General features: G+C 58.0%; 6 protein-coding genes across 6 annotated transcripts; 3 read left to right on the plus strand and 3 right to left on the minus strand.

The window, feature by feature from the left end:
- Window positions 1–4,252: 4,252 nt before the first annotated feature.
- EsH8_V_000728 (DYRK family protein kinase) lies at window positions 4,253–8,608 on the minus strand (the record flags this gene model as incomplete). Its single annotated transcript, XM_083273244.1, has 3 exons — window positions 4,253–5,359; window positions 5,412–8,427; window positions 8,547–8,608. 3 exons carry the CDS (start codon window positions 8,606–8,608, stop codon window positions 4,253–4,255), a joined length of 4,185 nt encoding a protein of 1,394 aa, XP_083125959.1.
- A 5,342-nt stretch (window positions 8,609–13,950) lies between these two features.
- EsH8_V_000729 (integral peroxisomal membrane peroxin-domain-containing protein) lies at window positions 13,951–15,498 on the plus strand (the record flags this gene model as incomplete). The annotated part of the gene is made up of 2 exons (XM_083273245.1): window positions 13,951–14,159; window positions 14,220–15,498. The coding sequence occupies 2 exons, from the start codon at window positions 13,951–13,953 to the stop codon at window positions 15,496–15,498; spliced, it is 1,488 nt and encodes a 495-aa protein (XP_083125960.1).
- A 929-nt stretch (window positions 15,499–16,427) lies between these two features.
- EsH8_V_000730 (isoprenoid synthase domain-containing protein) lies at window positions 16,428–17,573 on the minus strand (the record flags this gene model as incomplete). Its single annotated transcript, XM_083273246.1, has 1 exon — window positions 16,428–17,573. The coding sequence occupies one exon, from the start codon at window positions 17,571–17,573 to the stop codon at window positions 16,428–16,430; it is 1,146 nt and encodes a 381-aa protein (XP_083125961.1).
- Window positions 17,574–19,971: 2,398 nt separating this feature from the next.
- EsH8_V_000731 (cell division protein Cdc14) lies at window positions 19,972–20,914 on the plus strand (the record flags this gene model as incomplete). The annotated part of the gene is made up of 2 exons (XM_083273247.1): window positions 19,972–20,373; window positions 20,432–20,914. The coding sequence occupies 2 exons, from the start codon at window positions 19,972–19,974 to the stop codon at window positions 20,912–20,914; spliced, it is 885 nt and encodes a 294-aa protein (XP_083125962.1).
- A 483-nt stretch (window positions 20,915–21,397) lies between these two features.
- Window positions 21,398–22,834, minus strand: EsH8_V_000732 (uncharacterized protein; the record flags this gene model as incomplete). Its single annotated transcript, XM_083273248.1, has 2 exons — window positions 21,398–22,557; window positions 22,660–22,834. The coding sequence occupies 2 exons, from the start codon at window positions 22,832–22,834 to the stop codon at window positions 21,398–21,400; spliced, it is 1,335 nt and encodes a 444-aa protein (XP_083125963.1).
- Window positions 22,835–24,583: 1,749 nt separating this feature from the next.
- Window positions 24,584–25,510, plus strand: EsH8_V_000733 (serine/threonine protein kinase BUD32; the record flags this gene model as incomplete). Its single annotated transcript, XM_083273249.1, has 1 exon — window positions 24,584–25,510. The coding sequence occupies one exon, from the start codon at window positions 24,584–24,586 to the stop codon at window positions 25,508–25,510; it is 927 nt and encodes a 308-aa protein (XP_083125964.1).
- Between the last annotated feature and the right edge of the window lie 223 nt (window positions 25,511–25,733).

Genomic DNA, 25,733 nt, shown 5'->3' on the forward strand with positions numbered 1-25,733 from the left:
CGAGGACCACCAAGACTACGATGACCCCTTTGGCAGCCTGCACTCACCGAAGCCACAACGCCTACCAAGACATTTCTGCGCCCGATATAGAGTCATAATCCGGGCAGCATGACCTCGACTGTCGAGTTGCCGCGTATCCGTGTTTGCGCGTCTTCCAGTTCTTGACGGCAGCTGCTTTGGATACCACCAGCCAGTATCGTGTACACCATCCATGTCCCGTACCCCACGGCGACGACTGTCCACCGGGGCACCATATGCGGGACCGACCGCGCAGGTGGACGTTGCAGAGTGAGTTCCGCCGGATGTGGACACGACCTAGACTGGAGACGGCATTTTTCCATTTTGCATTCCACCCTCTGCTGCATCCACGACAGGACCCAATCGCGGGACATTATTGCTCCAAAGGAACAGTGCCCCGGGCGGCACCCTCGCAGGCGATGACCACTGCAACGCGCCTCTAAATCCGGACCTGCATGACGTTTGGCTGAACCATTGGTGCTCTTGTTCCTCTGCAGAATCGTTAAGCAGGACCAGGAGATTTGAAACCGAAAATCAGGTCATCGCCATGCACCGTCAATGACTTCATCTCGTTCCTGTTGCTGCAATGGGACATCAGCCTCGTCAAGTCAATTGATTCCTCACTTTGCGGGGGATTGTCACTGGGAGCAAGGGTTGGCTGTCTTGCAAGGAGCGCAAGCGATTGGATAACGACCGAAAGCAAAGACATGCCACCCGGCCTGTTACTGGACGTCATCCAGGCATCTCACTCTCGCTGTCGTCGCAGTGGATGAGACGAGGCCCCTGTATCCTTAGCTTCAGCACAGCCTCGCAGTCAGCAAGCCACCGAAGACTGAACCACAGCACGGAGACCAGGGCCAGCAGGGACTCTTCCCATCACGGTGGGATCAAGAGTCCTAGATCCACTTTTGTCCACCGCTCAACGCCGCGACCCCGTCTCTTTCACCATGTCTTGGCCGGAGTCGCCGTCGGTCTCGTGTGGGCCTCACTGCTCGACATTCCCACACTTCGACGTCCGCAACTGCCGCTGTGCCGCTCAAACATACTCGAACACCGTCATTTCCTCCTGCCACTGTCATCCTCAGGCACAACTAGGCATTCGTGTCCCCGGATGCCTGTCTAGTCGGTCAGAAGCCACTCCGCTCACCATCCACCACAACCGCGCTCTATGTACGTCTTCATCTTACGAGATGCTGCACAGTCCTCGCCTGTCCCATCCGCCATCAGCAGCATCGGATGTGTCAACAAACCCGCACCTTCACCATGAGCCCCGGTCCCGATAGATGTCCTGTATTCCTTTGCACATTGCGGAGCGCCTCCCGTCGTCGTTTCTCTCGCTCGCTCTACCCTGTGCCGTGTTTCCAATGGTCCCAAAGCTTCACCCCTCCCCCTGTTCCTTCACCCTTCCTTCACTGGTCCCTGATCGTCGCCCGCCGTTGTTGAAACTTGGGGCCAATTGCGGCTAGTGCCGACTTGTGCTGAACCACAATCAGGCTTGGCCCACGGTCCCAGCCACGCCCCGCTTCCAAATCCGTACTCGGCCGATGCTCCCTTCAACGGTTCCTCACTATACTCTGCTTCCTGTCAGGCTGACCATGCGACCGACCACACGGCGCCCACGATCGCTTGGGAGTAATACCTCACAAGGCTCCCGTCGAAAAGTTCCCGAAATATGCCGCATGTTGGTCTCAGCTCCGCCGGTGGCCTCCTCCCGCGGCCGCAAGCCCATGCTTTTGCTGTGGGATGCCACGGGTTGGTCACTTGCCTCTTGTGCTACCGACCGGCCAATTTTATCTCCCTCACTGCAGCTGCAGCTGCAGCACCCGCAGCGGAACCAACTCTGACTCCTTTGTCTTGGATGTTACTTTGAAACGAAACATGACACTCTGGTGGCAAATCTGAGGCTCAATTGGCTTCCACCTCCCCAAACCACGCCTTCCGCCCAGCTCCGCCGAATTCCGGGTCCCGCTCGGCGTCTAACAAACGTCCCCTTCGTGGATGTCAACCCACGGACTCCTGGAACAGCTGCCTCTACTTTGTTCAATATCTGTCGTATCCCCAAGCGCTCACTTTGCTGATCATGACATCCGCGCGGATCCATGGGGCTAGATGGAGGTGAATCCTACAAGGCGTCTTGCGCTTCGGATATCCCTTCACCGTTGAAGCGGCTGCCTTGCTTTGCCGCGAGAACACTTCCTCTCCGCCGGTGCAGCCAGCCCGACCCGGACTTTTTTTTTTACAAGTCCCATCAGGGAAACATTCCTTTCTGCTGCACGTCTCCATTGCCCTTCCACTTCCTCTTCTTATTTTTCTCCCGTGTTCGAGTAATATGCAAGGCCAAAGTAAAGGAAGGGTCTCCTGTCAAACACCCGCCCGAAAGCAGTCTGCAAGCGCGTATTTGCTCCACATCCAGGGGTGTCGTTCAGCTTCGCTAGGATCTGCCCTTGACGCCTGTCCCCTACTTCTCAACGTGTCATGTCTCTGCCGCCTGCGGCTGTTTGACGGACGCATAGTGAAGGACCCGCGATACGTGCCCGGGAAGGGGCACGGAACCTGGACCATGGGACCTTGAATGTGCACACATCCTTCTCGCCTCTCTAGCCTCTTGAGGTAAGGAGGGGGGTTCCCCTTTCTCGACAGCCAGTGGTCCGTCACTGATCGCAACCACCCCCCACCCCCGGTCTATCGCGTCCCCAAGTCAAGCAGGCAAAGGGGGAGAAAAAAGAGTCACACAGGAACCTACCCGGCTCCTTCCTACACGGTAGTGATCCATCTGGCACTACCGAAGGTCCCGGCGAACTGATGGAGTCCTCTTTGGGTTTCGAAACATTGCCCCCCCCTACTTCTTCAGCTTCCACACTCTCTCTTCCACCAATGATCTCACCAAACTCTACAGTGTCCCGTCTTACAAAGAATACACCCGAACTAAATAAATAAATAAATAAATAAATAAAGGACCAAAACCTGGAAGGGAAAGGAGCAGAAAGGCAGAAAAAGCAAAAACAAAACTCCACCACCCCCCGTGGGGGCCGTAAAATACGCCATACGCTCCCGGCCCCCAAAGTCCGGTCCGGGCCTGGCCCCAAGGGCAAAAAAAAGGGTTCTCGACCGCACACGCACACCACCCAGAGACTGACCACTCACCGTTTCGATTGACTGGCCGGCTCATCGGGAGATCCGGGGCTCCGGCCGTCCTTCACCCCTCCCACTCCCCCCCCTCTCGCCACCTGATATCTGACATCACACATCGCGACGACGGCAGAGAGGCTGTTGCCTGGTAGTCGTATCTCCCGTGGTTTTGGGCCGCCTTCGTACAATCGTGTCACACACGCATATGGATCCATACACAATGATGGACCTCCAGATCCGAACTTTTTTTTTAAATTTCTAAGCCTCTCCGTAAGGCTTTTTTTCTTCTTTTTGACCTCTCTATTAATCTAGTAGCCTATGGAGGGGGATACGTCGTGCCGATTCTGGACATTTGTGTCTTCCTATGAGAACTGGCCGCAGGTCGCGAACCGGCCAGCCCCCGTCTTCCTCTATTCCTGCCCACCGTACCTCATCTTAAGAAGCTAGGCATCATCGTCCACCTCGCCGCCTCTCTCTCTCTCTCTCTCTCTCTCCGAGCCAATAGTCACAATACACCTCCCCGGTCTGCATCGTTCATTCCAAGGCCATTCGTCATTATTAATATACATATCTTGCCCCTGTATCTTGGTAGTAGTGGCAAACGACGGGCCGCTCAGTTGGCCTCTTGTCTTGACCCTGCCTAAATCCTACCGCCAGGCAGGGTAGGCGGATACACCCGTAGCATGGCCTGTCATCCACGCACAACACAAGGCCCCCTGTGATTCGCGGGCCGAGACTCACACTTCTGTATATAGATGGATAGAAGGTTACGTGTAATAAAAAAGGAAAATGATGAGTTGAGTGACAAAGTCAGGCTGTCAGTCGACGCCCTGACTGCCCGCTCCCCATGAAGAGAAACCACCCGTCCATGCCCAAATCTGACTCCTTCCTTCCGGCTGTGACTCTCGTGCTGGGTATTCCGTCACTCCATTCAAACGTGGTCATGGCGCAGGAACAATGTTCACTGCCCGTTGGGGATGTAGCGTTAAGAGGGAAGAAAACAAAAGCAATCGACTACCCAATGATTTGCAAACCACCTCGCCATTAAATGCTTCAATCGTTGGAATCTATTCTATCGTGCGCGCGGTCGCTTGGCCCATACCGCTCATAACCCTCTTCGGCTCATGGCCGCGGTGGCTCCAGCCGAGGCAAGGTCTTGTTTCGCGCTGACGCTTCTTACTGCCGCGCGTGGGAGGCTGCTGCCGCCAACCGAAACGCCGGCTTGTCCCGTGCTGGTGCGTTTGACCGTGGCCACGTGGACTGTCCCGCTGGTCGCAACCGAGGGCCTGCGGGAGGAAGCTCCCGAAATTGGCTTCTGAGGGCTCGCGCCGCTGACATCCCTTGATCGGATGCCTGCGCCATTCTTGATCCCGCCGGGAGGCTCGGGAAGAGGTCGCGGTGCCGAGACAGTGTTGACACGCTTCACCGGAGATGCATCGCGGGTTGTTGGAACTCGGGGCAGAGGGGCACTCATCTTCTTGCCGCTGATGAACTCGTGATGAATGGCCTCCTCGGGCTTGAGACGTCTGTCTGGATCCCACCGCAGACACCTAGCGAGGAAATCAAGGAATGCCTCGTCATCGCACTTCAGAGCCTGTTGCAAGGTCTTCGATGACGGGCGGCGCCTCCGGCCCTTGGAGGACACCGTCAGGCGCGGCTTCCCCATCGAGTCAAAAAACAGCTTCTTGCGGGTGCTCTTCTCAATGAGATGCTTCTCCGGCGGGCCGAATACCTCCATGATGCAAGCGAGCTGTTCCTGCTCATTCTCGCCGGGGAAAATCGGTACTCCAGTGTAAAGCTCGGCAAGGATACATCCTAGACTCCACATGTCGATGGGCATGCCGTAAGTCATGCCCAGGATCACCTCGGGCGACCGGTAGAAGCGCGACTGAATGTAGGTGTACACCTTCTCGTTCTCGAAACAGCTTGAGCCAAAATCGATGACCTTGATCTCGGAGTGCATCGGGTGTCGCAGCAGAATGTTCTCGGGCTTAAGATCGCAATGGATAACCTTGTGCTGCTTGAGCAGGTTCAATGAGCTTAGCATCTGCTTAGTGAAGCGGCGGATGAGCTTGAGCGAAAATCCACGGAAGGCGTTCGCTTTAATGAACTCGTAAAGGTTCATGTCCAGCAGTTCGGTCGAGATACAGAGATGTCCTCGGAAGTAGAAGCTGTGAGTGAAGTTGACCATGCTGTGCTTGTTCTTGGGATCCTATATCATGGTCAGTTGATGAAGTAAAAAACGAAGACGTACGATTGCTTACCCATTCGCGAAGCTTTTGAAGAATATTGACTTCGACAAGAGCTTGTTGATGGAACCTCTTCTTGTTGCGAATGATTTTCACGGCCACGAGCACGCCCGTCTTATGGTCGATACACCGGACAACCTGACCAAAGCTTCCTTTTCCGAGCACGTCGATGATTTCGTACCGGTACGCAAGGTGATCTCCAGAAACAATTGTGTAGTCCCCTCGTTCGTCGTCATAGCCAAAGTTGGGCTTGTCGGATTGGAGGTCACCGACGACCTTGCGGGCGTTCTGCGTTCCGCAGAAGTAGATGTCCTTGTAATCAACAATCTCGCCACGCTCATAGATGTTGAGCATGGCTATCCGGATAGCTTCCTGGGCACCCACCCGCTCCTTTGGCGTCGCACGCTTTCTCAAGGCGTCGAGGGTTCTGGCAGCGATCTCAGTTTCCTTCCGTCTGGAGCCCATCTTCCTCATCTCTTCCTCGGCGACAAGATCGTCCTTGTCAAGCTCGGCCGTCCACGGGTCGTGGTGCCGCATCGTGGTCGCGGAAGCCTTCGGACGCAGTATCTTTTGCATGACGGATGGGTTGTGAGGGAGCGTGGAGTCACTCGGGGGCTTTGGAGCAGACGCCGAGGTCCAAGTCTCACTCTTGGTTCTCTCATGACCCAGGCTTGCCACCGAGCTCTTCCTCCTCCTCGACTCGAGATACGAGTTGTTAGCCTTCACAGACGGGCTGGGGCTGCTGTTCTTGACCGAGCTCAGATTGCTGACTGTTGCGGAAATTGGCAACCGCGGCGGCGGCATCTGTTCCTTGCTGCTGCTGCGCTCCAAAGTCTTCTCCGTCGTGCTGGGCTTCGAGTCGTTCTTGGTTGTATTGCGCTTCCATGACAAGCTCAATTTCCTGCGGAGTGAGCTCATCGAAGATGGAGTGGGCGGCTCTTCCGGATCGGAAGCCGGCGGCGTAGGGGACTTGGCCTTGATTGACCTCTGCGCGCGGGGGCCGGAAGGCTTCGGAAGAGGCTTCACGTCCAGAGGCTCCGTGATGTTCCCGAGATCGCCCGTCTGCGATCTCTTGAGGAAAGCGGGGTCCGGTCCTGCTTTTGGTACCGACGAAGACAGGAACGGGGATACGCTGGGCTTCCTGGTCGGCTTATGCGGCACCGGCACTGGCACTCCCGCGAACGACTCGGACGAGCTGGTACCGTCGACACCAGATGCGCTGTCAAATCGGGCGTGGTGGACGGTGCTGCTGCTTCGCAAGCTAGGGAAGTCTGCCTTTTCCTCCAGACGGTTTCTTGAGAAGAAAGAGCTCTTCGACGCAGTCATTGGCGTGGTAGGCGTCTTTGCAGTGATTCGCGAAGGAGGTGGGCTCAGGCTTCTGTCGGGGCCATTTTGCCCCAGAGCTGCGATCTTCGCAGTTGTGGAGGGGTTGAGTGGGCCGACGGTGATTGGGGGCAGCCGGACGGGTTGAGGGTTCTTTCTAGATTGGGGAGGGTTCGCCTTCTTTTCAGTATCTAGAGCTGCCGCATTCGTCGATTTCCGGGTACTAGGCTTTCGTGCCACCTTGATGGCGGGTTCGGGGAGAGAAGGAATGGAGAAGCTGCCGGTCGAGGTACTGTTGATGCTGCTAGCATCAGCTGCGAGATTGGCTTTCCGCTTGTCCAAAAACGACGCCTCTGTGGCTGACTGCTGGGGTGATTCATACGCTTTTGGAATAGCAGGTACGGGCGGAACGTCCTCCTCGTCATCGGCGGAATGGGAGTTATGATTATGCGGGGCCGATGATTTTGGCGCCGGTAGTCGGGATGCACCTCCCGTGGCGGGGACTCGGGGTTGGATCGAACCTGTCGAGGTTCTCACTGTGTTAAAACTGTTGGTTGATGTGATGGAGAGGCCAGAGCTGTAGGACTTTCTATGTATGTCGGGGGTGGTTCGGGACGAAGATGGTGTGGCAGACGCCTTCCGGGGTATCATGGACGGGGATCTGGAGTGTTCTCGATGCTCAAGCGGCGGGGGAGGAGGCGCGTTGGCCACCTGGTTGGGTCCCGGAAGTTGGTGCATGGACATGCGCTTCAGTCTTCGCGTGTCGGTAGGACTGATGGTCCTGGCACCGAGCCCGCTTGCATGCGACGCGTGTGGCATCCCGGGCATGACGGACTGCCGTCGCGACTGGGACGAATTGCCGTTGTTTCCCTTGCTGCCGCCTCGTGGGGACCTCGGAGAAATCGTCGAGAGACGACTGTTGTCGGGGGTCGAGAGATTTGCGGTGTTTGTCCGCGGGAGTGCTTGGTGCATCGAGCTAGCTTTCGTCGCCCTGCTGTTGGCAAGATTCCGCGGAGTCTCGAATCCACTACCACTGCCTGCATCGATCGAGGCCCGAGTGAAATCCGTCCCGCCACTAGCGTTGGTTATCAGGCTTGGTCTCCTCCTCTGTGCAGTGCGGCTGCCAAAGTCCGTGTCGGTGACGCCCGAGCCAGTGGACTTTCTGGGAGGCTTCGCAATGTTGGTATTCGATACTGGGGGATAATGGCTCTGTCGTCGCGGCCTCGCAGCCGAGGGGCCGGTCGAAACGTCGACGATGGATGAAGGCCCGGAGGTGGTGGACGAAATGCTGGCTTGCCTGTTGGAAGTGCCAGGCCCCCTGAGAATCGAACCGGATCTTGCTGTGCGAGTGACCGGAGGAGGGATTCCACCGCGCGCGGAACCGCCATTCTGGGCGATATTTGAACCTCCGCCCATCTTGTCGGCCACGGCCTCAGACGCCAAAATGCTGCCTTGTCCGGTCGGGTTCGGGAATTGTGTCAATTTGAAATCGTGTGAGGCGGACTCGAGGCTGCTCTGAAGGTCGTCGAAATTGACCGAAGGCAGAAAGTCGTATGAAACTGTCGAGTCTCCTACTTCATTCGCGGCGCCATTCCGACCGAATGAGAAGATGGGGTGGTTGTTCGTCGAAGATGCACTGAGCATTGGACCGTTGGCAAGAGAGCCCCTTGAGGGAGAGGCGGTTCTCGAGTCTGGGATTCCCCTTACACTGCAGGATTTGGCGGGTCAGCCATACAATACAATACACGTTTGCCTAGGGATGCGTGGCACGACAAAGACGGGGGAAAGGGAGCCGGGGAGGGAACAAATGATGAGGGCATTTCGTACAATCTGGACGGGGACTGGTTCGCCGGTCGCGGGCCAGCAGGTATTCTATGCTCCCTTATCATGTGTACTCGGTGCGACGGCCAGCGCGCAGGTCATGCGAGCGTTGGACCCGAGATGGCGTGAAGGCGAGGCCTACCGAGTTGAGTTTGCAGACGAGGCGGATTACTGAGGCGATGGGAACGGCGCTGGGGAGATTCGCGGTGCGGGCAACCTCAGTCCGGTCAGGGAGCTGAGAGCATTGAAGAGGCTACCTCATTCCGGGACAGTAGACGATGGCAAGGTCCGTGGATGGCCGTCGCCCGCGTCGAATGGACAAAAGGGGCGAGATTGAAGATGCGTCGTCGAAGGGAGGTGGGCACGGGAGGCTTAACCACCAAGCCTACGGGGAAGTAGGAGTGAGGTTGGATAGGGCCGGTGCAGGTGCAGACTGGACTGGGCTGGTCTGGTGGTGGTTGTTTTTGTTCGAAAAAAGCAGGGCCCGCCGCTTGTCAGTGGTTCGCAGGCAGGTCACGACCAGGATGGTGGAGCAGCGCGCTGGGCACTAGGTAGGTAGAGTACTGGAGCACTGGAGCCTCTTGACTTTGTCTTGACCCCCGTCAAAAAGGTACCAAGATGCGGATTAGGAGCGTGCAGCGCGGTGGAGGAGAGACGGGCGGAAGTGGATTGTCATTTGAGGTGGGCATCAGGTACCTCCCACGCTTAGTGCGAGCAAGGACAGGTAGAGTACAGTGCAGCACAGAACAGAGCAGAGGCGGCCGGCAGGAAACTGTCGAAGGAAAGGAAAAAAAAAAAAGGCAGTGGCCGCGTTAGAACTGCCCAGGCTCCTCCCCCCTCCCCTTTGGAGAGCATCTGCTCCGTGTTCCAAGCCTCACGCCTCAGGGTGCGTTACGATACCTCGTAGAATAATACGGAACCAGGCCAGAAGACTAAGGCACGAGGCCGAACGCGATGTCCAGTCGGTTTTTCCGTAAGGCAAGGTACCGTTCAGAGCACGCACTACAGCTGCAACCAGGCCCCTTGGGAGGGCTGGGCAGATGGGGGAACATGGAAACGGGGGGGGAGGGGATGAAAAAAAGGCGGCGGCGGGTGATGATGGGCGGTGGTCGGTGCCCGCCGGCCCCTCACTCACATTTTGGATTGGAAAGGGAGGTCGGGTACCGGTCTAACAAGGGTACTAGGTACTACTCACTCACTCACTCACTCGTTCGCTGCGTTGCATGAGCTCTGGGCTAGGTAGGAGGGAGGAGGGAGACGAGGAGAGAAGTACCGTACCGTACCTCCCGTCTGTGCCATGGCCCATGGCCCATCCCATCCTGAGGCTGCAAGAGCACCCTTCTCCATACCTGCCTGCACACCGCATACTCTCTAGCTTGTTCGAGTCCCCTCAACCGTCAGGTCGGTGTGATCAAATGGAACCCGCCGCCTGGTGGTGCGCTTTCCCCTCCCCCCTCCCCCCCTCCCCTCCTATCCTATCCCCTCTCCCTTGGTCGAATGACCGCTAAATAACCTCTCCAAAATGAGGCAAATCTTAGGAAGCGGGCGGGTATCAAATTCAATCCATCGCATCTCGCACCTTGCACCTCGCCCTAACACTCCCCCCTCCCTGGTCGACCAGACCTCGGCTGCTCGTCATTGGCCCTAGGACGGCAAACAAAGACGAGCGAGCATGGACTTGAACGGAGCTATCCAACCTCAAATTCCGCTCCAAACACCAATATGAGTGAGTACCTTCGCCTGTCTGCCTCTATACCGGTAGTGCTCCCTCCCCCACATCTACTACAATTCTACCGAGTGGTGCTGCAGTATCACGGCCTCTAACTGTGAGGCCACCCTTTGCGGTTGCGGTGGCCCTTTAAATCAAGATCCTGCCGTTTGCCATTGTCCATGAAAAGCCCTACGCCCTCTTGTTTAATTACGCATGAGTGAGGCGCCGGGCACCAGCAGCATCACACATCCAGCATCAATCGCCAGTCACAGCCGTCCGTATTACCAAAAACGCACGACTCGTCCAGGTTCCAATGGAGCCTGTTCGAGTTTCGGGTTGCTACAGCATCTCATCTGTGTTGTGTGTGTGTGTGTGTGTGTGTGTGTGTGTGTGTGTGTGTGTGTGTCCTCAATTAACCACATTACGCCTACGGTTGCGCCGGAACTGATCTCGTCTGTTGTATTCGTACAAACCTTCCGCGACTCGTCCCAAACGGGGCGACGTTGAAAGCTCCCGTGGTCCCAAGTCGTTATTCGACGCGTCTCTCGTTTCCACCCGCGCCAGTGCCCATTGGGTGCCCGCGTTGGCGTCCAGCTCCCGAGGAGAAGGAGGGAAAAAAGGGCGTCCCTGCGTCACCGCGTCACGTTTGTTTGTCCTCGTCGCCGCATCAACCATGAGGAAGACCCTGGAAACATACATGGGGGGGTATGGGTCAAGTGTCTCAACGCACAAAGCAAAATGCCCTTCTGTCCAGTGCAAATTGGGGGCAAAACGGTCTACTCGCCAGGGATAGAATGCATGGGGGGGGGGCCCATCTGCATCCTCTCCGCCTCTCACCTCTCTCAGGATCACTAACCAATAGTTAGTCAGGTACAGGGCCACAGACAACCAAGCAATCCCCCGTGCAGACGTATTTCATGCAAGCTGTCCGTGGTCACTCCTGTGCCGAGGGTAATGGCAGCAATCGCATCTCTTGATTCCGTCCGGGGGCATCCCTCGAGGGTCAAATAACTGGTTGAAGCCTGGTCAGCTTACCTAGTGGAAAGGATTAAAGGGCATGGCGGACTGAGCTCTACTTCTAATCATCACCTCGTTCTCATCTAACAACGTGGATTTGCAGCACTGCCGAATGTCACCGGCTGGGCGTTGCAAAGTTCTCAGCTTCCTGGACTGCCCACTCCCGATGGTGGGTGTTTTGATGGATTTTCGTCCACCACAACCAACTGTGCTTGTCACTTATCATTCGGAACAGCTGGCCCACCTGGAAGCCCCAGCCGAAGAAGAAGCATTGGCGCTGACAACCACATTTGCCGTGCACCACGGATCCAACATTGCTTTGAATTGCGCCATGCAACCATGCCGGTCGACCATCGACGACCGCGCAACTGTTTGGCGAAAACGGCCTTCGTCAATGGTCTGATTCAGGACTGTCCATACAGCCAGGGTTTCTTGAACTTTGGTCCGCTGTTGATTATTTGCATGGTTACCAATCTTTGATACGCGAAAGAACTCCAGCGCAACCGATACGACTGGCTCCTGATTCAACCCGTCATTTCATGGGATATTGAAATTGTATTGCTCATCACAACGGCCAATCACAAGGCACCAACCCAAACGTCTGTGTGTTGCCGTTGTTGTCTTAACAGGACGCTGCTATTATCGAGGCATACACCTCATGCCTCCGCCTTCTTGCCGCGGAGGACCCGTTCGGCTTTTGTTTCCGAGTCTCTCACTTCAATGCGAACCCATCAGATTTTAAATCTACATGGCGACCCGCCTGGAGAGAAACGACCACGCGGTGACGATAGAATGCGCACAATCAGAGTAGGAGCGCATCGTTCCGCGTGATTGTTGTCTTTAGGTCTCGTTACATTAGTCTCTACGAGAACTTCTTTCTCTCTTCCTTTTTCTTCTTTTCTTCTCCTTTAATGGGCTGAGCCATCGCCGATGCAGTGGTTGTCCACACACGGATTGCATCACCTGAACTAGCTATCATTAAGGTTTGGGTTGGCCAGCAGTACGCCATCGATAACCTGGAGAAGGCCAGTCTGGACTATAGATTGCCCTAAGGGTTCACTGTCGAGATTGTAAAGGGGTACGGGTGCTCCTGGCACACTCGTACTTGACGGATACCTCGCCACCCCTCGGTCTACTCTCTTTTAAGCCAAGGGGAACACTAACTAACTGGCTCCATTCCACGGACTGCATCAAGACCCTAGCTTCTGCTGCTTGAAGCCAACCAAACCCCCTCACCTAGCTCGTCCTTGTGCACCGCGGGGCGATGGGCAGTTTCGTCTGCGCGCCATTGTTCAAGGACAACTCTTGGGGCTCCAGTTTGCCACATTGGTTAAGTGAACCTTGCCCTGATCGACCTGGGCTGGTATGCGATGGCAGAAACAGAACGGGGCCTGAGCAGGTCAAGGGATGCCTTCTTTGTTTTGTATTCCAACGCGGACTTCGGACCGCCTCTGTCTTGGGAATACGGCATGCCCAAAGGGGCTGCTTTCTGCTTTTCCTGCCCAACTGCAACATACGTGGGCCTCGAGCAAGGACTGGTTAACAAAGGCGAAGGTGTTTGCGCAATTTCCCATCCCGTTCTCGTTTTACGGGGGGGCCCTTGGCAGTTCGCAGCTGTCGTTTATTACAGAATAGAGGCCGTTTTGAGTCGGCAAAATGCTGAATCGATTAAACCGCCATGAACAGACACAGTTTCTTGCGTGAGACCGCAACCACTAGAGACAAAGACCTGATTCCTGCCTCGGGGACCGAGACAGCCTGCAAAAAGCACGAAGAGGCGGGATCATCAATCCGTCTCCTACAACAGAGACAATGTCTTCCAACGATGGGCCATGGCCGCTCCGTATGTATCACCACTGCACCATCCCGTCAGGTCCCGTGTCGCTGCTGCTCTCCCAAATACTCGCCAGCCACAACCGTCCCGCGTCAGTTGTCCGTCTCCCTTGGCCTTCCGCGTGAAATCAGCGCGTCGGATCAGCCAACTGATTGGGTGGGATGCGCATATGGGGAATGTGTCCCAGAAAGAACAAAGATTTGGTGGGTTTTTATTTTTAATTTTTATGTTTGTATACCTTCTTTGCTAGACATCGCCGTCCGCCGCCCAGGCATCTAAGTGGGTTCTCTTGATCCGAAGGATGTGGCCATTTGAGATCTGTGTGGCAGCCGGAGTGGATGACTGCGGTGTATCGGGTGGCAGGGTGCTGGTTGCGCATGTGATGTCAAACCAGCGCAACTGACACTGGCTGCCCACGGTCATTGCGGTGCGACAGCCACCGGACCCCGTACCCCATACAAATCACATGCAGTTGGGGAGCTTCCGGCAATCGTGCAGCTGCTGCCAACGACGTGCCCCATAGCAGCTCTCGCCTCGCCCACCTCGCTCAGCTTCCCTACATCCTCACCTGGAAAGTGGCCTCTTCTCAGTGACTCTCAAACGCAGGAAGAAAGACGCGAGCCACAAAGCTGCAGGGTTCCAAAGCTCTGTCGCTCCATCTCTGGTGAAGCGCGCCGTTAGAGACAGTAACCGCAGCGCATTCTCGCCGGCGGCCGGCCCACTAAACGATGACGTGACCCCCCAAAACGTTAAACATCCAGCAAACGAAACAACCGCCGGCGCATCCCGCCGTGCCCGCCGCACCCTCCACTACACCTTGCAACCGCAGCCAAGGCCAGTCACTGACCATGGACGAATATACGACCGACCTTTTCATACCCCGCGACGATGTCTCTGATAATCAGGCGCCGCCTCCGACCGTCGTGATCGACGAGTGGCCGCCAGACCCCGAAGGCGGCGAGTCCGCTTCGTCCAAGAAGTCGCCCTCCGGCTTGCGCGAGCGCATCGCCAGCAACCTGAGCAAGAAGACGAGTATTCAAGACCGCCTTGTCGAGAAGTCAGTCCCTGCTTGGCTCGGCCACCCTGCATGCCTGCTCCTGTATTAACCACCCGCCAGGCTCCTCCAGCAGGTCATTCCCGAGAGCTCCGATGGCCTCACCGGCGGCGACGATACGCTGGCCCCGGGGTTCCCGTCGGACAAGTCGACCTCCTTCTCCCAGCGGCCCAATTTCAACATCACGACCATGTCGAACAACTTCCGCCGCTTCAACGCCCGGATCGGCGTCATGTTCAAGTTCCAGGCCCGCGTCGTCCGTATCCTCAGCTGGCGCCGCCCAACACACACCCTCTCCCTGCTCGCCGTCTACACGTTCGTCTGCCTGGACCCCTACCTCCTCGCCGTCGTGCCGCTCGCCGGCTTCCTCCTCGCCGTCTTCATCCCCTCCTTCCTCGCCCGCCACCCGGCCCCTCCCTCGGGCACCCTGTCCTCGGAGCAGTCCGTCGGCTACTCCCCAAAGGGCCCGCCCCTCGCCCCGGCGCGGACGGTGAAGCCCGTCAAGGAGCTCAGCAAGGACTTCTTCCGCAACATGCGCGACCTCCAGAACGTCATGGACGACTTCTGCGTCGCCCACGACGGCGTCGTCACCACCGTCCTCCCCATCACGAACTTCTCCAACGAGGCCCTCTCCTCCGCCCTCTTCCTGGCCCTGACGCTCACCACCGTCCTCATGACCACCTTCGCCTCCCTCCTCCCCTGGCGCCTCATCGCCCTCGTCGTCGGCTGGGGCGCCATCGTCTCGGGCCACCCGGCCATCGCGCCCCTCCTCATACACACCCACGACACCCACGTCGCGCCGCGCGAGGCCGACGCCCGCTCCCGCGTCGACGCCTGGGTCGCCGCCGACATCATCCTCGACTCGGCCCCCGAGACCCGCGAGGTCGAGATCTTTGAGCTCCAGCGCGTGTCCCACGACGAGTGGGAGCCCTGGCTCTTCTCCCCGTCCCCCTACGACCCCCTCTCCCAGCCCCGCATCGCCGGCGAGCGCCCCCGCGGCACCCGCTTCTTCGAGGACGTCCTCCCGCCCGACGGCTGGGAGTGGTCCGAGAAGAAATGGGCCCTCGACCTCTGGAGCAGGGAGTGGGTCGAGGAGCGCATCATCACCGGCGTCGAGGTCGAGACCGAGGGCGAGCGCTGGGTCTACGACATGTTCGACGAGAACGGCGCCTTCAACGGCGGCGTCATGGACTCGCCGACGACCAGCAAGGGCAAGTCCAGGGTCCCCGCGCCGACGCCCAGCTGGGAGGAGGGCGAGGACGGCGCCGGGCGCAGGGGCGAGTGGAGGCGGCGCCGGTGGGTGCGGCTCGTCAAGCGGAGGGCCACCACCAGCTCCGTCTGACGGGGTGGGCTTGGGGCGGGGGCCGCCCACGTCGCCCTTTTTCCTTTGGGAAGGAAAGGGGCTTGTAAATGTACCATAGTAATGAGAAATGACATGACAAACATGATGACGCTTGCACCCCCGTTTGAGGCTCTGCGCGGGATGTCGCGGTGCCAAAGAGAACCTCGGCCTACAATTTTATGCATCGGTTACTTCAATGGCAAAGTGAAAACCATGGAATGATAAAAAAAATCGCACCCATCGCAGTCTGCTATCTAATGCCGGACACCGGTGAGAGAGGGCAGTTGCCTTGACAGAATCGCCGGCGTACGCGACGAGACGAGTGCCATGGTACTCAACCCGTCGATACGCCTACGTACACATACACTTACAACGCATATAACACATACATGGCCACGAAAATACACCTCAATGCCACGTTAAACCACGCTCCGCAGCCGCGGGCCAGACTAGAGTCCTGGGGCAACGTCTCGCAAGAAATCACAGTTATTTAAAGAATGGACTCTCCCTGTGTCTCTTCCGGTCCCTCATCGCCATTGAAGAAGTTTGCTCCCATCTTGTCATTCGTAGCTTCTACCGCTATGTAGCCAAAGGGCCAGGGGATTCTTTTCTCATGTCTGCCCCTTGCCCTCTTTCCTCGCCCTGCCTTCGCCCGAGTAGTTGCGCTCACGTCTAAATGCAGCCGTCCGGCGTGCCAACCGGATTCTCGTGACGTAACACCAAAGAAGAAGAGTATTTCCGTCGTTCCGTCCCACGAAACAAATATGATGGATGATTAATGGTGTTATTCAAGGGGGTGCGTGCCGTCATTTTCCCGTTCCTTCCTGACCAAATGCTCCGCGATCAAAATCGCCAATGATCGGAATCTTCACATGGCCTTCTGGGGTATGATCATTCTCTCTCCGCCCGCAAAATGGATAACACATGAATCATGAAGTTGTCCGCTCGCCAAGTGCCATCTTGTCTAGAATCACGTGCACGCCTTTGGCCAGCCCGCGTCCCTCGTCAATGTCGTCGGCGAGCTTGCGCGCGCGGTCGATGAGCACGCTGACGACCTTCTTCGTGTACTCGAAGCTGCCCGTGCTCTCCATCCGCGCAACGGCGAAGCGCTTGACCTCGACGTCGTTGGTCTTTTGTGCAAGGATGTTGATGAGCTGCAGGTTGGAGGGGTCGGAGCGGATGCTGTGGATGATGGGAAAGCTGAACTTGCCCTCGGTCAGGTCCTCGCACATGCCCTTATTGTCCGAGTACTCCTGCGACGAGAGGTTCATGTAATCATCGCGAATCTGGAAAATGAGGCCCATGAGATTGACGAGCTCGCCACAGTCCGTCAGGCTGCGGGACTCGGCCTGCATGAGCTTGATGCCCAGCCGGAAGAGACCGCCAGTCTTGTTGCCGACCATCTCGAGGTAGTCTTCTTCCGTCGGGCAGGTGAGAGTGTCGCGCCAGAAGAGGTCCATGCCCTGACCTCGGTGGAGGTGCACGAGCTCCTCGGCGAAGATGGAAATCGTCTTGGGGTTCTTCAGATTCTGGAGCTCCTGAAGGGCGCGGAAGTAGATGTAGTTGGACGAGTTGATGGTCTGGGCGACGCCAAAGATGTTGTGGGCGACGGGGAGACCGCGGCGCAGGCTGGACGAGTCCTCGACATCGTCGACGAGGAGAGAGGCCGTATGCAGCATGCCGACGACGTTCGTGATGACGTCGATGCTCGCCTGGGGCACCTCAAGCCAGACGTTGAAGGCCTGGATCAGCTGAGCGCGGAAGTCCTTGCCCGGGTGAGCAAAAAGGTAGTCGAAGGGGCCCGTGATGACCTTGTCCTTCTCCTCGGGCCAGGCCTTGCGGGTGAAGTTGAGGTCGGATGTCGCGTAGCGCGAGGGGTCTGGGGGTGGGGGTGGCTGCATTGTGAGAGTGAAGGAGGTGGTTGCGTTCCCTAGAGAGGGACGGCGAGAGCGGTGGGAGGAGTGTGAGTGTGAATATTTGTGTGAGTGGGTGCGGTTGGTGTTGTAGTTGTTGGCGCGGGACAACCAGTCGGTTTCGGGGACGGTGCGGAGGGGCGCCTTGGAGGTTGCGGGCATAGGTGCGGCCGCGTGGTCGGGGAGGGAAACGGAAGCGGAGGTGGAGTGGCCGATGGATGACTTGCGCGAGGGGATGACGTTTGGCGGCGAGGGGGGGAAGGAGGGGTTATTTGAATAATCCGAGGGATTTGTCGTGGGTTTATTTGAAGGAGAGGATGTCTTAGGCACCATCATGAAAGAGAGCCTTCTCCGATTGCTTGCCTATGGAAGATGCGTGGGCTTCTTATGAAAGCTAGGACTCTGGTAGGTCCTGCCTGGGCGGTGGCAGCCTTTGTGGCGGCGGTGGGCGTAGGCGCAGATGCAGCAGCAGCAGCAGCAGCAGCCTCTCGGTGCAGGCGGCTCAAGCTGGGAGCTCGCGTGGGCCGGTGGAGCTCTGGCCGGTGGGTTGAGGGGGAATTCGGTCAGCTGGTGCTGTCGCTGTCGCTGTAACTTCGTGTAAACGTCACCACTTGCTCAGCCATGGTGAAATGCTGCCTGGGATTCATTTGGATATGGTGGATGCCAAGTCTGATTGTGCATATGCAAGTGCTTCTGCCTGTATTCGTGTTTGTGCATGGTCTATGGCGGGGTACAGTGAGATGTAGACCGTCATGATTCTGTATGTAGGACTTTTGTTGCTGCAAGAGATGCAAGGGGTGGGCAGGGGGAAATCAACAAAGACAAGCCAAGTTGGATCACTGATCCATGCCGTCAAACTCTCCAGCGGAGACTGAAGCAGATACCTACATACCGGCGGGTAGGAGCACTAGCAGTCCTAGACAAAGCCCTGCGGCCGACAGGCAGACAAGGAAAAAGCAAAGCAAAAACACTTGAGACAGGCAATCACATGCCAATGGAATGCAGCTTGCGCACCTTGGACATGCACCAGCAATTGCAGGGCAGGTGCTGATGAAGGGAGACGAATATGCCGAATTGCCCGCCTTGTTGGAGCTCTTATCGATTGGTGGTGGGGAGGTGTCTGTGTTGGGCGCGGACAGAGAGCGAGGGAGCGGGTGGGAGAGCGAACCAGTCCAACGTCATCAAACTTGCAGCTCCTTCTCCTGAGGTCGGTCGGGGTTCTATCGATGCCCGAGCCCCAGACGCTGCGGGATTTGTCCCGAAATGTTGGGATTATGGTAACAACGGCAAGTTTCGCATCCGGGTATCTCGGAAGATCATGGACTCCACGGACAGGGCTATCTTTCCCACTCGGTACGAGCAGAGGATGGAAGGGAGATGGAGCGGAGGAGGTTATCCAGACCACCGGCGGCCAGAGGTTCGTGCGAATCCGGCTTCTTAAGCACCGACGCGGAGCATGGAGGAGACACGGACACCAGGTAGGAACGGGCTTCTAGAACAGGAAGAGCCCGCTATCATGGCCTCGACTCACGCCAAGCACTCGCATGGCACGCTACGCCAGACCCTCGATTTGCTCCCCGTCACCTCAACACCCCTTGGCCGTGCTTCATGCTTTCACCTCGCATCCTGCCAGCCGGCTTGACAAGGGCAAATCCAAGACGCCGAAATGTGCCATCCCCTCGTACCTGGGGTTTGATCAGCCATATGTGCCGGTCTTAAGCGCTCTAGCTGTTGCAACAGCTTTTGCAGATGGGCAATCCCATTGGATAGATCCTGTAGACCGCCACCATCTCCGAGGTCTGCAGCACCGAAAACACCCAACGCACCCCGAGGTCAAGGCGAGGACAAAACGTCGAGGTCGCAAGCGCCTCGCTTATTTGTATCTTATCGTAGCCTGAAAATGTGACAAGGAGGCGGCACCGGTAAATAGAAGCCTTGAACCCTGAACGAAGGGAGGCAAGGACGCAAGCTCAGAGCCCGGCCCGAGCCCCCGCAGTGCGCCAACGCATCAAACGACCCGCTTAGCTAAGAAAGCGACTGCCGTTTGGCCACACAGAAAGCAGCTTTCCTCTTTGGGCGCGCTAAATCCCCACCCCAACGTGCTGGATCGACCCGGTTGCCGGGGCATTAATCGTACAACGCAACACAAACACCCGCATTGTCCACCTCAAGTTGTCTCTCTTCCGTCGTCACATTCAAATGACCACTTGCGCGCGCGCTCGCCATTGACTTTTACGACCTCCCCCCTTTCCCCCTCCTACAACTGGTCAGCCGTGATACCCCTTCCCGGATCCCTAGAGGACTCGTCCTCGCAATTTCTTGTCTTCTCTCTTTCTGTATTAACATTTTCCGACGGTGCTGCTGCTGCTGCTGCTTTCAGACCCGAACTCCCCAATCCGGTCCGGCGTCATTCATTGCTACCATACATCCGCAAGTCGCATCAACAAAAAGTCGCACTCTCTCTTTTGTCTTTCCTTTGCGCCGAGCGTCGTTATACCCACAATCCCAATCAGCCACCACGCCACACCTGCAATCATCGACACAAAACCTCATTCTCAAAATGGAAAACCTTCTCAGCCTCGCCTTCGATGGCCTGTCCTCCTACGACGGCCCAAGGGTCCGCAAGGGCCTGCGCCAAGTTGAGGGTCTCCTCGCCCAGATCTGCCTGTCGTCTCCGGCAAAGACGAAGTCGCCGACCACAGGCGACGAACCATCCAACAATGGCGGCAAGTCACTCGCAGATCTTTCCGACGACCCGGCGTTTCGCGAGTTCTTCAAACTGCAGGAGGGATTCGAGTGGAACGTCGCAATGCGTCTAATCAACACTCTTGACCGCCTGATGGGCAAGGGCACCGACGGACAGAACGATCTTCTGATCCTCAGCTCCTTGGACCTGATCCAGGGCGTCTTGTTGCTGCACCCGCCCAGCAAGGTCCTGTTTTCGCGAGAGCAAAACATGAACGTACGTCTCGCTGCCTGCCCCCTTTTACAAACACGCATAAACTGACTCAAGACCCCAGCTCCTCCTCGATCTCCTCGAACCCGTAAATTGTCCCGCGATCCAGTCCGCCACCCTCCTGACACTCGTGACCGCCCTCATCGACACGCCCACAAACACCCGCACTTTCGAGGCCCTCGACGGTCTCCTCACCGTCACCTCCCTCTTCAAGTCCAGATCCACCGCCCGCGAGGTCAAGCTCAAGCTCGTCGAGTTCCTCTACTTCTACCTTATGCCCGAGGTCCCCTCGATCCCTCGCGCCGACGCCCGCGGCTCCGTTCCCTCTATGCTCCAGCGCAGCCCCAGTAAGCTCGCCGGTGCGTTCGGAAGCCCCGCGTCCACCGCCACCGACGCAAACTACACACGGAGTCGCTCCGGTAGCGAGTCCGAAGACACTATGACCACGGAGGAGAAGCAGGAGCTTCTGGGTCGCCACCTCAGCAACGTCGAGGACCTGGTCAGGGATTTGCGGACCTGCACGCCCTTCGGCGGCGTCGTTTGCTAGCACACCTTTCTGGCTTTAATATTTTTTGCGCCGCGGTGTTTTGGGCTTTCCTGTTTCTCTCATCTCGGCTTACTCTCGCCCTTTCGCATGCATTTCCCTGCCGCTTTTCGACCATCGTTTGCGTCCTTCATTCTGTTTGGCGTTCGTGGAGGGTGGAATGTGACACGAAGGATCAATTTTTATTTTCATGGAAACGTGGGCAAGGAGTTTCTTTTCTTTGGTCAGGGGGGTTTGTGTTGCTCACGAAAAAGTTTCCCCATCAAATCGCATAATACGAAGTCTTGAGTCCCTCTGAGTATCGTATCGTATTGTAAGAGCGCGCGCTGGCAACAACGAGGGCGGTTCTCTCCAGCTGTATCATCATCATCATCATCATCATCATCATCATTATTATTGTGTTCTCAAAATAGGCTCTTAGACGTCCCAGAAAGACAGCAAAAGATAGAAATACTTGGACAACCATTGTATGCTGCTTCTGCCCGCTCACGGGCCCGGTGACCTCTCCATCACGGACACGCTCGCGATGCTCCTCGGCGTCATGGGCGCCGGTGAAGGCATGGGCGGCGAGGGCGGCGAGGGCATCTCGGACCCGTACAGCTCGAACCTGCCCTCGGCCGTCTCGGTCGCCGCCGGCCGCCCGGCCTGCGCGGCAGCGGCGTCGTGCCCGTGGCCCCTGCCCCCCACACCCGTCGAGTCGATCTCCACGGGCGCGGCGATGTCGCTCGGCGAGTGCGCCTGCAGTGGCACGCCCCTCAAGCGGCCCGGCGTGCTCGCCGCCCCGTCGGACGCCACCGTCTCCGTCTCCGTGTACGGCCCCGCGACGGCGGCCGGGCCGAAGTAGTCCTGCGTCGCGCCCCCGCGCTGCGCCGTCGCCCGGGACCCGGACGTGATGTCCGACATGGCGCGGACTCCGCGGCTCGGCCGCTCGCTCCCCCGGTCCCGGCCCGACGCCCTGCCACTCGTGCGGCTCGGCGTGCCCGTGCTCTGTCTCCTGCCCCTGCGGAGCCGGAGGTAGCAGAACCAAGCGAGGCCGGCCGCGAGCCCCAACCCGACGACGGAGACGCCCACGCCGATGCCCGCCTTGGCGCCGCCCGACAGCCCGCCGCCGCCGCTCACGATGTTGACGTCCGTGGCGGTCGGGCTCCCGGGCGCGCACGCCGCGGTGCCGCTGTAGATGGTGCAGATCCTCAACTTGTCGCAGCACCCTCCCCCGTCCTCGCACGCGTACTGCGTCGTGGCGGTGCACCGGGGGTCGGCGGGCGTGAGCAGCCCCGTGACGGACGAGGACGCCGTGAGGGTCTGGATGCAGCTGCTGCCCGACGCGCACGTCTGGCCGTAGGCGCAGCACCCGCCACCGAACTGGCTCTCGCAGCGGAAGCTGGACGTCGACGGGCACGTGCGCCCGCAGCACGCGGAGGAGGTGACCGTCGTGAGCGAGGTCACGACGGCGCCGCTGGCGCCCGCGGTCGCGGTTACGGTCGCAGTTACTGTCCGGGTCAAGACCGTGGGGCACTGGTATGCGGTGGCCGGGCACTGGGAGTCGCAGGGCGAGCCGACGGGGCAGCACCACGGCGAGTTGTCCGGTTTGACGTAGCAGTAGTTGGTGTTCGCGCAGCATTTCTCTGGGTGGCCAATGTCGACGCCTGTCGTTGGTGCCGCGGGATGTCTGGTTAGCAAAAGCTCAACCTTTTCGTCGTGAGCCACTAGAGGTGTGGCCCTGGAGGGCTCCTATGGGAGGTTCTTACATGAGTGGAAGTTCGCGGGGCACAGTCCGCCATCGCGGACCGCGAGCTTGGGGGCGTCGATGAAGAAGCGCGGCACCAGGTTCCCCGGGGCGGGTGAAATATCGACGGCGGCGTATCTATGGCGGGCAGCCGCGCCGGCGCAGACGGCCAGCGCGGCGATAATGAGGGCCTTCATTTTGCTTCTCGATCTTTCGCGGCCAGTTGTTCAAAGATTGGGCCGGCCGAGCAGGCGGAGGGGACGCTATATTCGCTCTCTCACTCAAGGGCACCATTTCCTTGAGGCGAGGCTACGAGACGAAGAGGAATGAGAAGAAGCTCGAGAGGCAGGCCTCTGGAGGTCGGGAAATGGTGGCGGCAAGCACACACGGCTGAGGGACACACGACCGGGAAAAGGCAGGGGGACTGCAGAACAATGTAAGCAACCCAATTCGATAGGTTGTGGCTTGGTCCTTTGCATGGGCAAAGCTGCTGCATGTGCCTGAATACAGCATAGTCGGACGTACCGGGATAATAAAAATGTAAGCAAAAATAATAATAAACGCTCCCTTCAAATGCGCTCACCACATCCTCCTGCCTATTCCTCACGGGTTTCGGGACGAGGAGGCGGGATGGGTATTTGCATGGCTTGCACAAATCGCGACCATGCTACGGCGCCAAACTACTTGGCCTGCATATGAGCATCAGTTCCCTCCCATTCTCGATCGGAGAGACGGGAGGGATAGGGAGGCCCTTTCTCGTGCCCCTCTCGGGCGCCGCCGAAGTAGGTTTTGCGCGCTCATGATGATTGGTGGCCTGTTGGTGTTCGTTGGTTTGGTGTCTTGCTGGGCCGCTGGGCTGCTGGACTGCATATCGGGGGGCCAGGATCTTCCCCCGGTACGACGCAGAACATATCTCGTCCCATCTCTCTTCTGGCGGCAATAGCGGTGGCCAAATATATCACAGTCCTGGAAATCGCGAGAGTTGGGTCTTGTCGTTTGAGGCTCGGAATGGAGCCGATGCCCCTCTATTAATTGGAAGGTCTCCAGACGAGGTTGATATTCTTCCTTAGGACTTGGCGACGGGATCGCTCTGTGTTTGCCGAAATGAAGTACACTTGTACAGTTGGTCGTCGTCCCATTCGCTCGATTTGAGAGCGACTTTCCTATCCGGGGACGACAACCAAGACACCGCTCCATTGATACACTAACAATCAGTCGGCGTTCTCGGTCGTGGCCTCGGAGAAACAAGACCAGACCGGATGGCGCCGCCTACAAAGACTCAGAAAGCCCATTGATACAGCCGAGAAGTAGAAACAGATGGTTTAGTGTCCTTGGAATCCCGGTGTTTGCAGATGGACAGCTGACTGAAGTGCCGCGAAGTAAGGAGTTCGATGCAATTGGCGTCTTCCAATGGCTTCGGGGGCGGTCGCGAGTGTGCAAAGAGCTTGGAACCACCGTGCTCCAAAAGACTAACAGCAGGAAACAACCCCCCCAGGGCGGCGCTCAGGCCCGGCCCGCACCACACCAGCGGAAGAACAAAAGTCACGTATAACGGGCCCAGGCCTCGACCACCCACCCACCCAACGGCACCCCCGCGGCCGCCCTAGAACAAATCCAGCAGTTCCAAGGATTCCAAGGTCAATTCGCAATCCGCTCTCCTCTCCGTAATTGAACCCTCGGCAGAATTTTCTAGGGCGGTCAACACAAACCCCCCACCAAAATCTACCCCTCCACCACCCCTCTGCCGCCGCCGCCGCCGCCGCCTCGACCAAACGTGCCCCTTCTTCGAAAAAGTGAAGATATTCCCACCCTCGCAACGCCCCCGGTATCCCGACATCCACCTCCGATATCTGACACCAATACCCCCAGGCCGCTATTCCGAACCTTTGAAGAAAAAAAGAAGAAGAAAAGGGGTGGAAAAAGAGGCCTACATATATAATAACACAATGACGACGACGACACCAGCGCCCTCGGCGGGCGCCTTTCCCCTCCCGACCCTCCTCACAAACCCCGCCTCCTCCTCTCCCATCTTAGTAACCCAGGGCGCCGAGGCCCGCCTCTACCGCACAACGTTCCTCTCCTCGGCCCTCCCCGCCGCCCTGAAATACCGCCCCGCGAAGCCCTACCGCCACCCGACCCTTGACGCCCGCCTGACCCGCGCCCGCATCCTCGCCGAGGCCCGCGTCCTCGCAAAGTGCCGCCGCGAGGGCTGCCCCGTCCCCGCCCTGTACGGGCTCGACGAGGCCGCCGGCTGGCTGATGTTGGAATGGATCCCCGGCGCACCCGTCCGCGTCAGGATCAACGAGTGGCTGGACGGCGTGGTGCAGGTCCCCGGGCAGGGGCTGGCCGAGATCTCCGAGGAGGGCAAGGACGCGGTCGCGCAGGAAGACAAGGAGGTGGTGATGGAGGGCTCCGAGGAGGCCGCCGCCCGGCAATCACAGCAGCAGAACGCCGCGGAAACAATAGACAAGGTGGTCGGCAAGAGGCGGGACGCCACGGACCTCAAGAACCTAACGCGCAGGATGGGCGCCGCGATAGGCAAAATGCACCGCATCGGCATCGTCCACGGGGACCTCACGACCTCCAACATGATGCTCCGCCCGCCAAAGTCCACAGCCCCTCCCGCCTCGGCTCTCGACGGCGACATCTTCATCATCGACTTCGGCCTTGCAAGCCAGAGCACCTCGGACGAAGACCGGGCCGTCGACCTGTACGTCCTGGAGCGTGCCTTTGGCAGCACGCACCCGCGGGCCGAGGAGTATTTCAAGGACCTGCTTGAAGCCTACCGCGGGTCGTACAAGCAGGCACCCGTGACGCTCACGAAGCTCGAGGATGTCAGGATGAGGGGTCGGAAGAGGAGCATGATTGGTTAGGCACGGGCGCTGGACATCAGCACCAAAAAGAATCAAGTTTAAAAAAAACCACCAAGTCAAAAATGACTCATATTGATACCCATGGAGTATTTGGCCATTTCTACCCCTTTTGCTACATCTCGTTTTCTGTACTATTCCGTACATTTTCAGTCCATCATGTGGCTCTGAAGGGTGCATTCTGCCGAGATGCTATCTATAACATGACCAAAAAGTTTGGTAATCC

Source organism: Colletotrichum jinshuiense, chromosome 5, assembly GCF_051148585.1.
Source record: "Colletotrichum jinshuiense chromosome 5, complete sequence".
Classification (NCBI taxonomy): domain Eukaryota; kingdom Fungi; phylum Ascomycota; class Sordariomycetes; order Glomerellales; family Glomerellaceae; genus Colletotrichum; species Colletotrichum jinshuiense.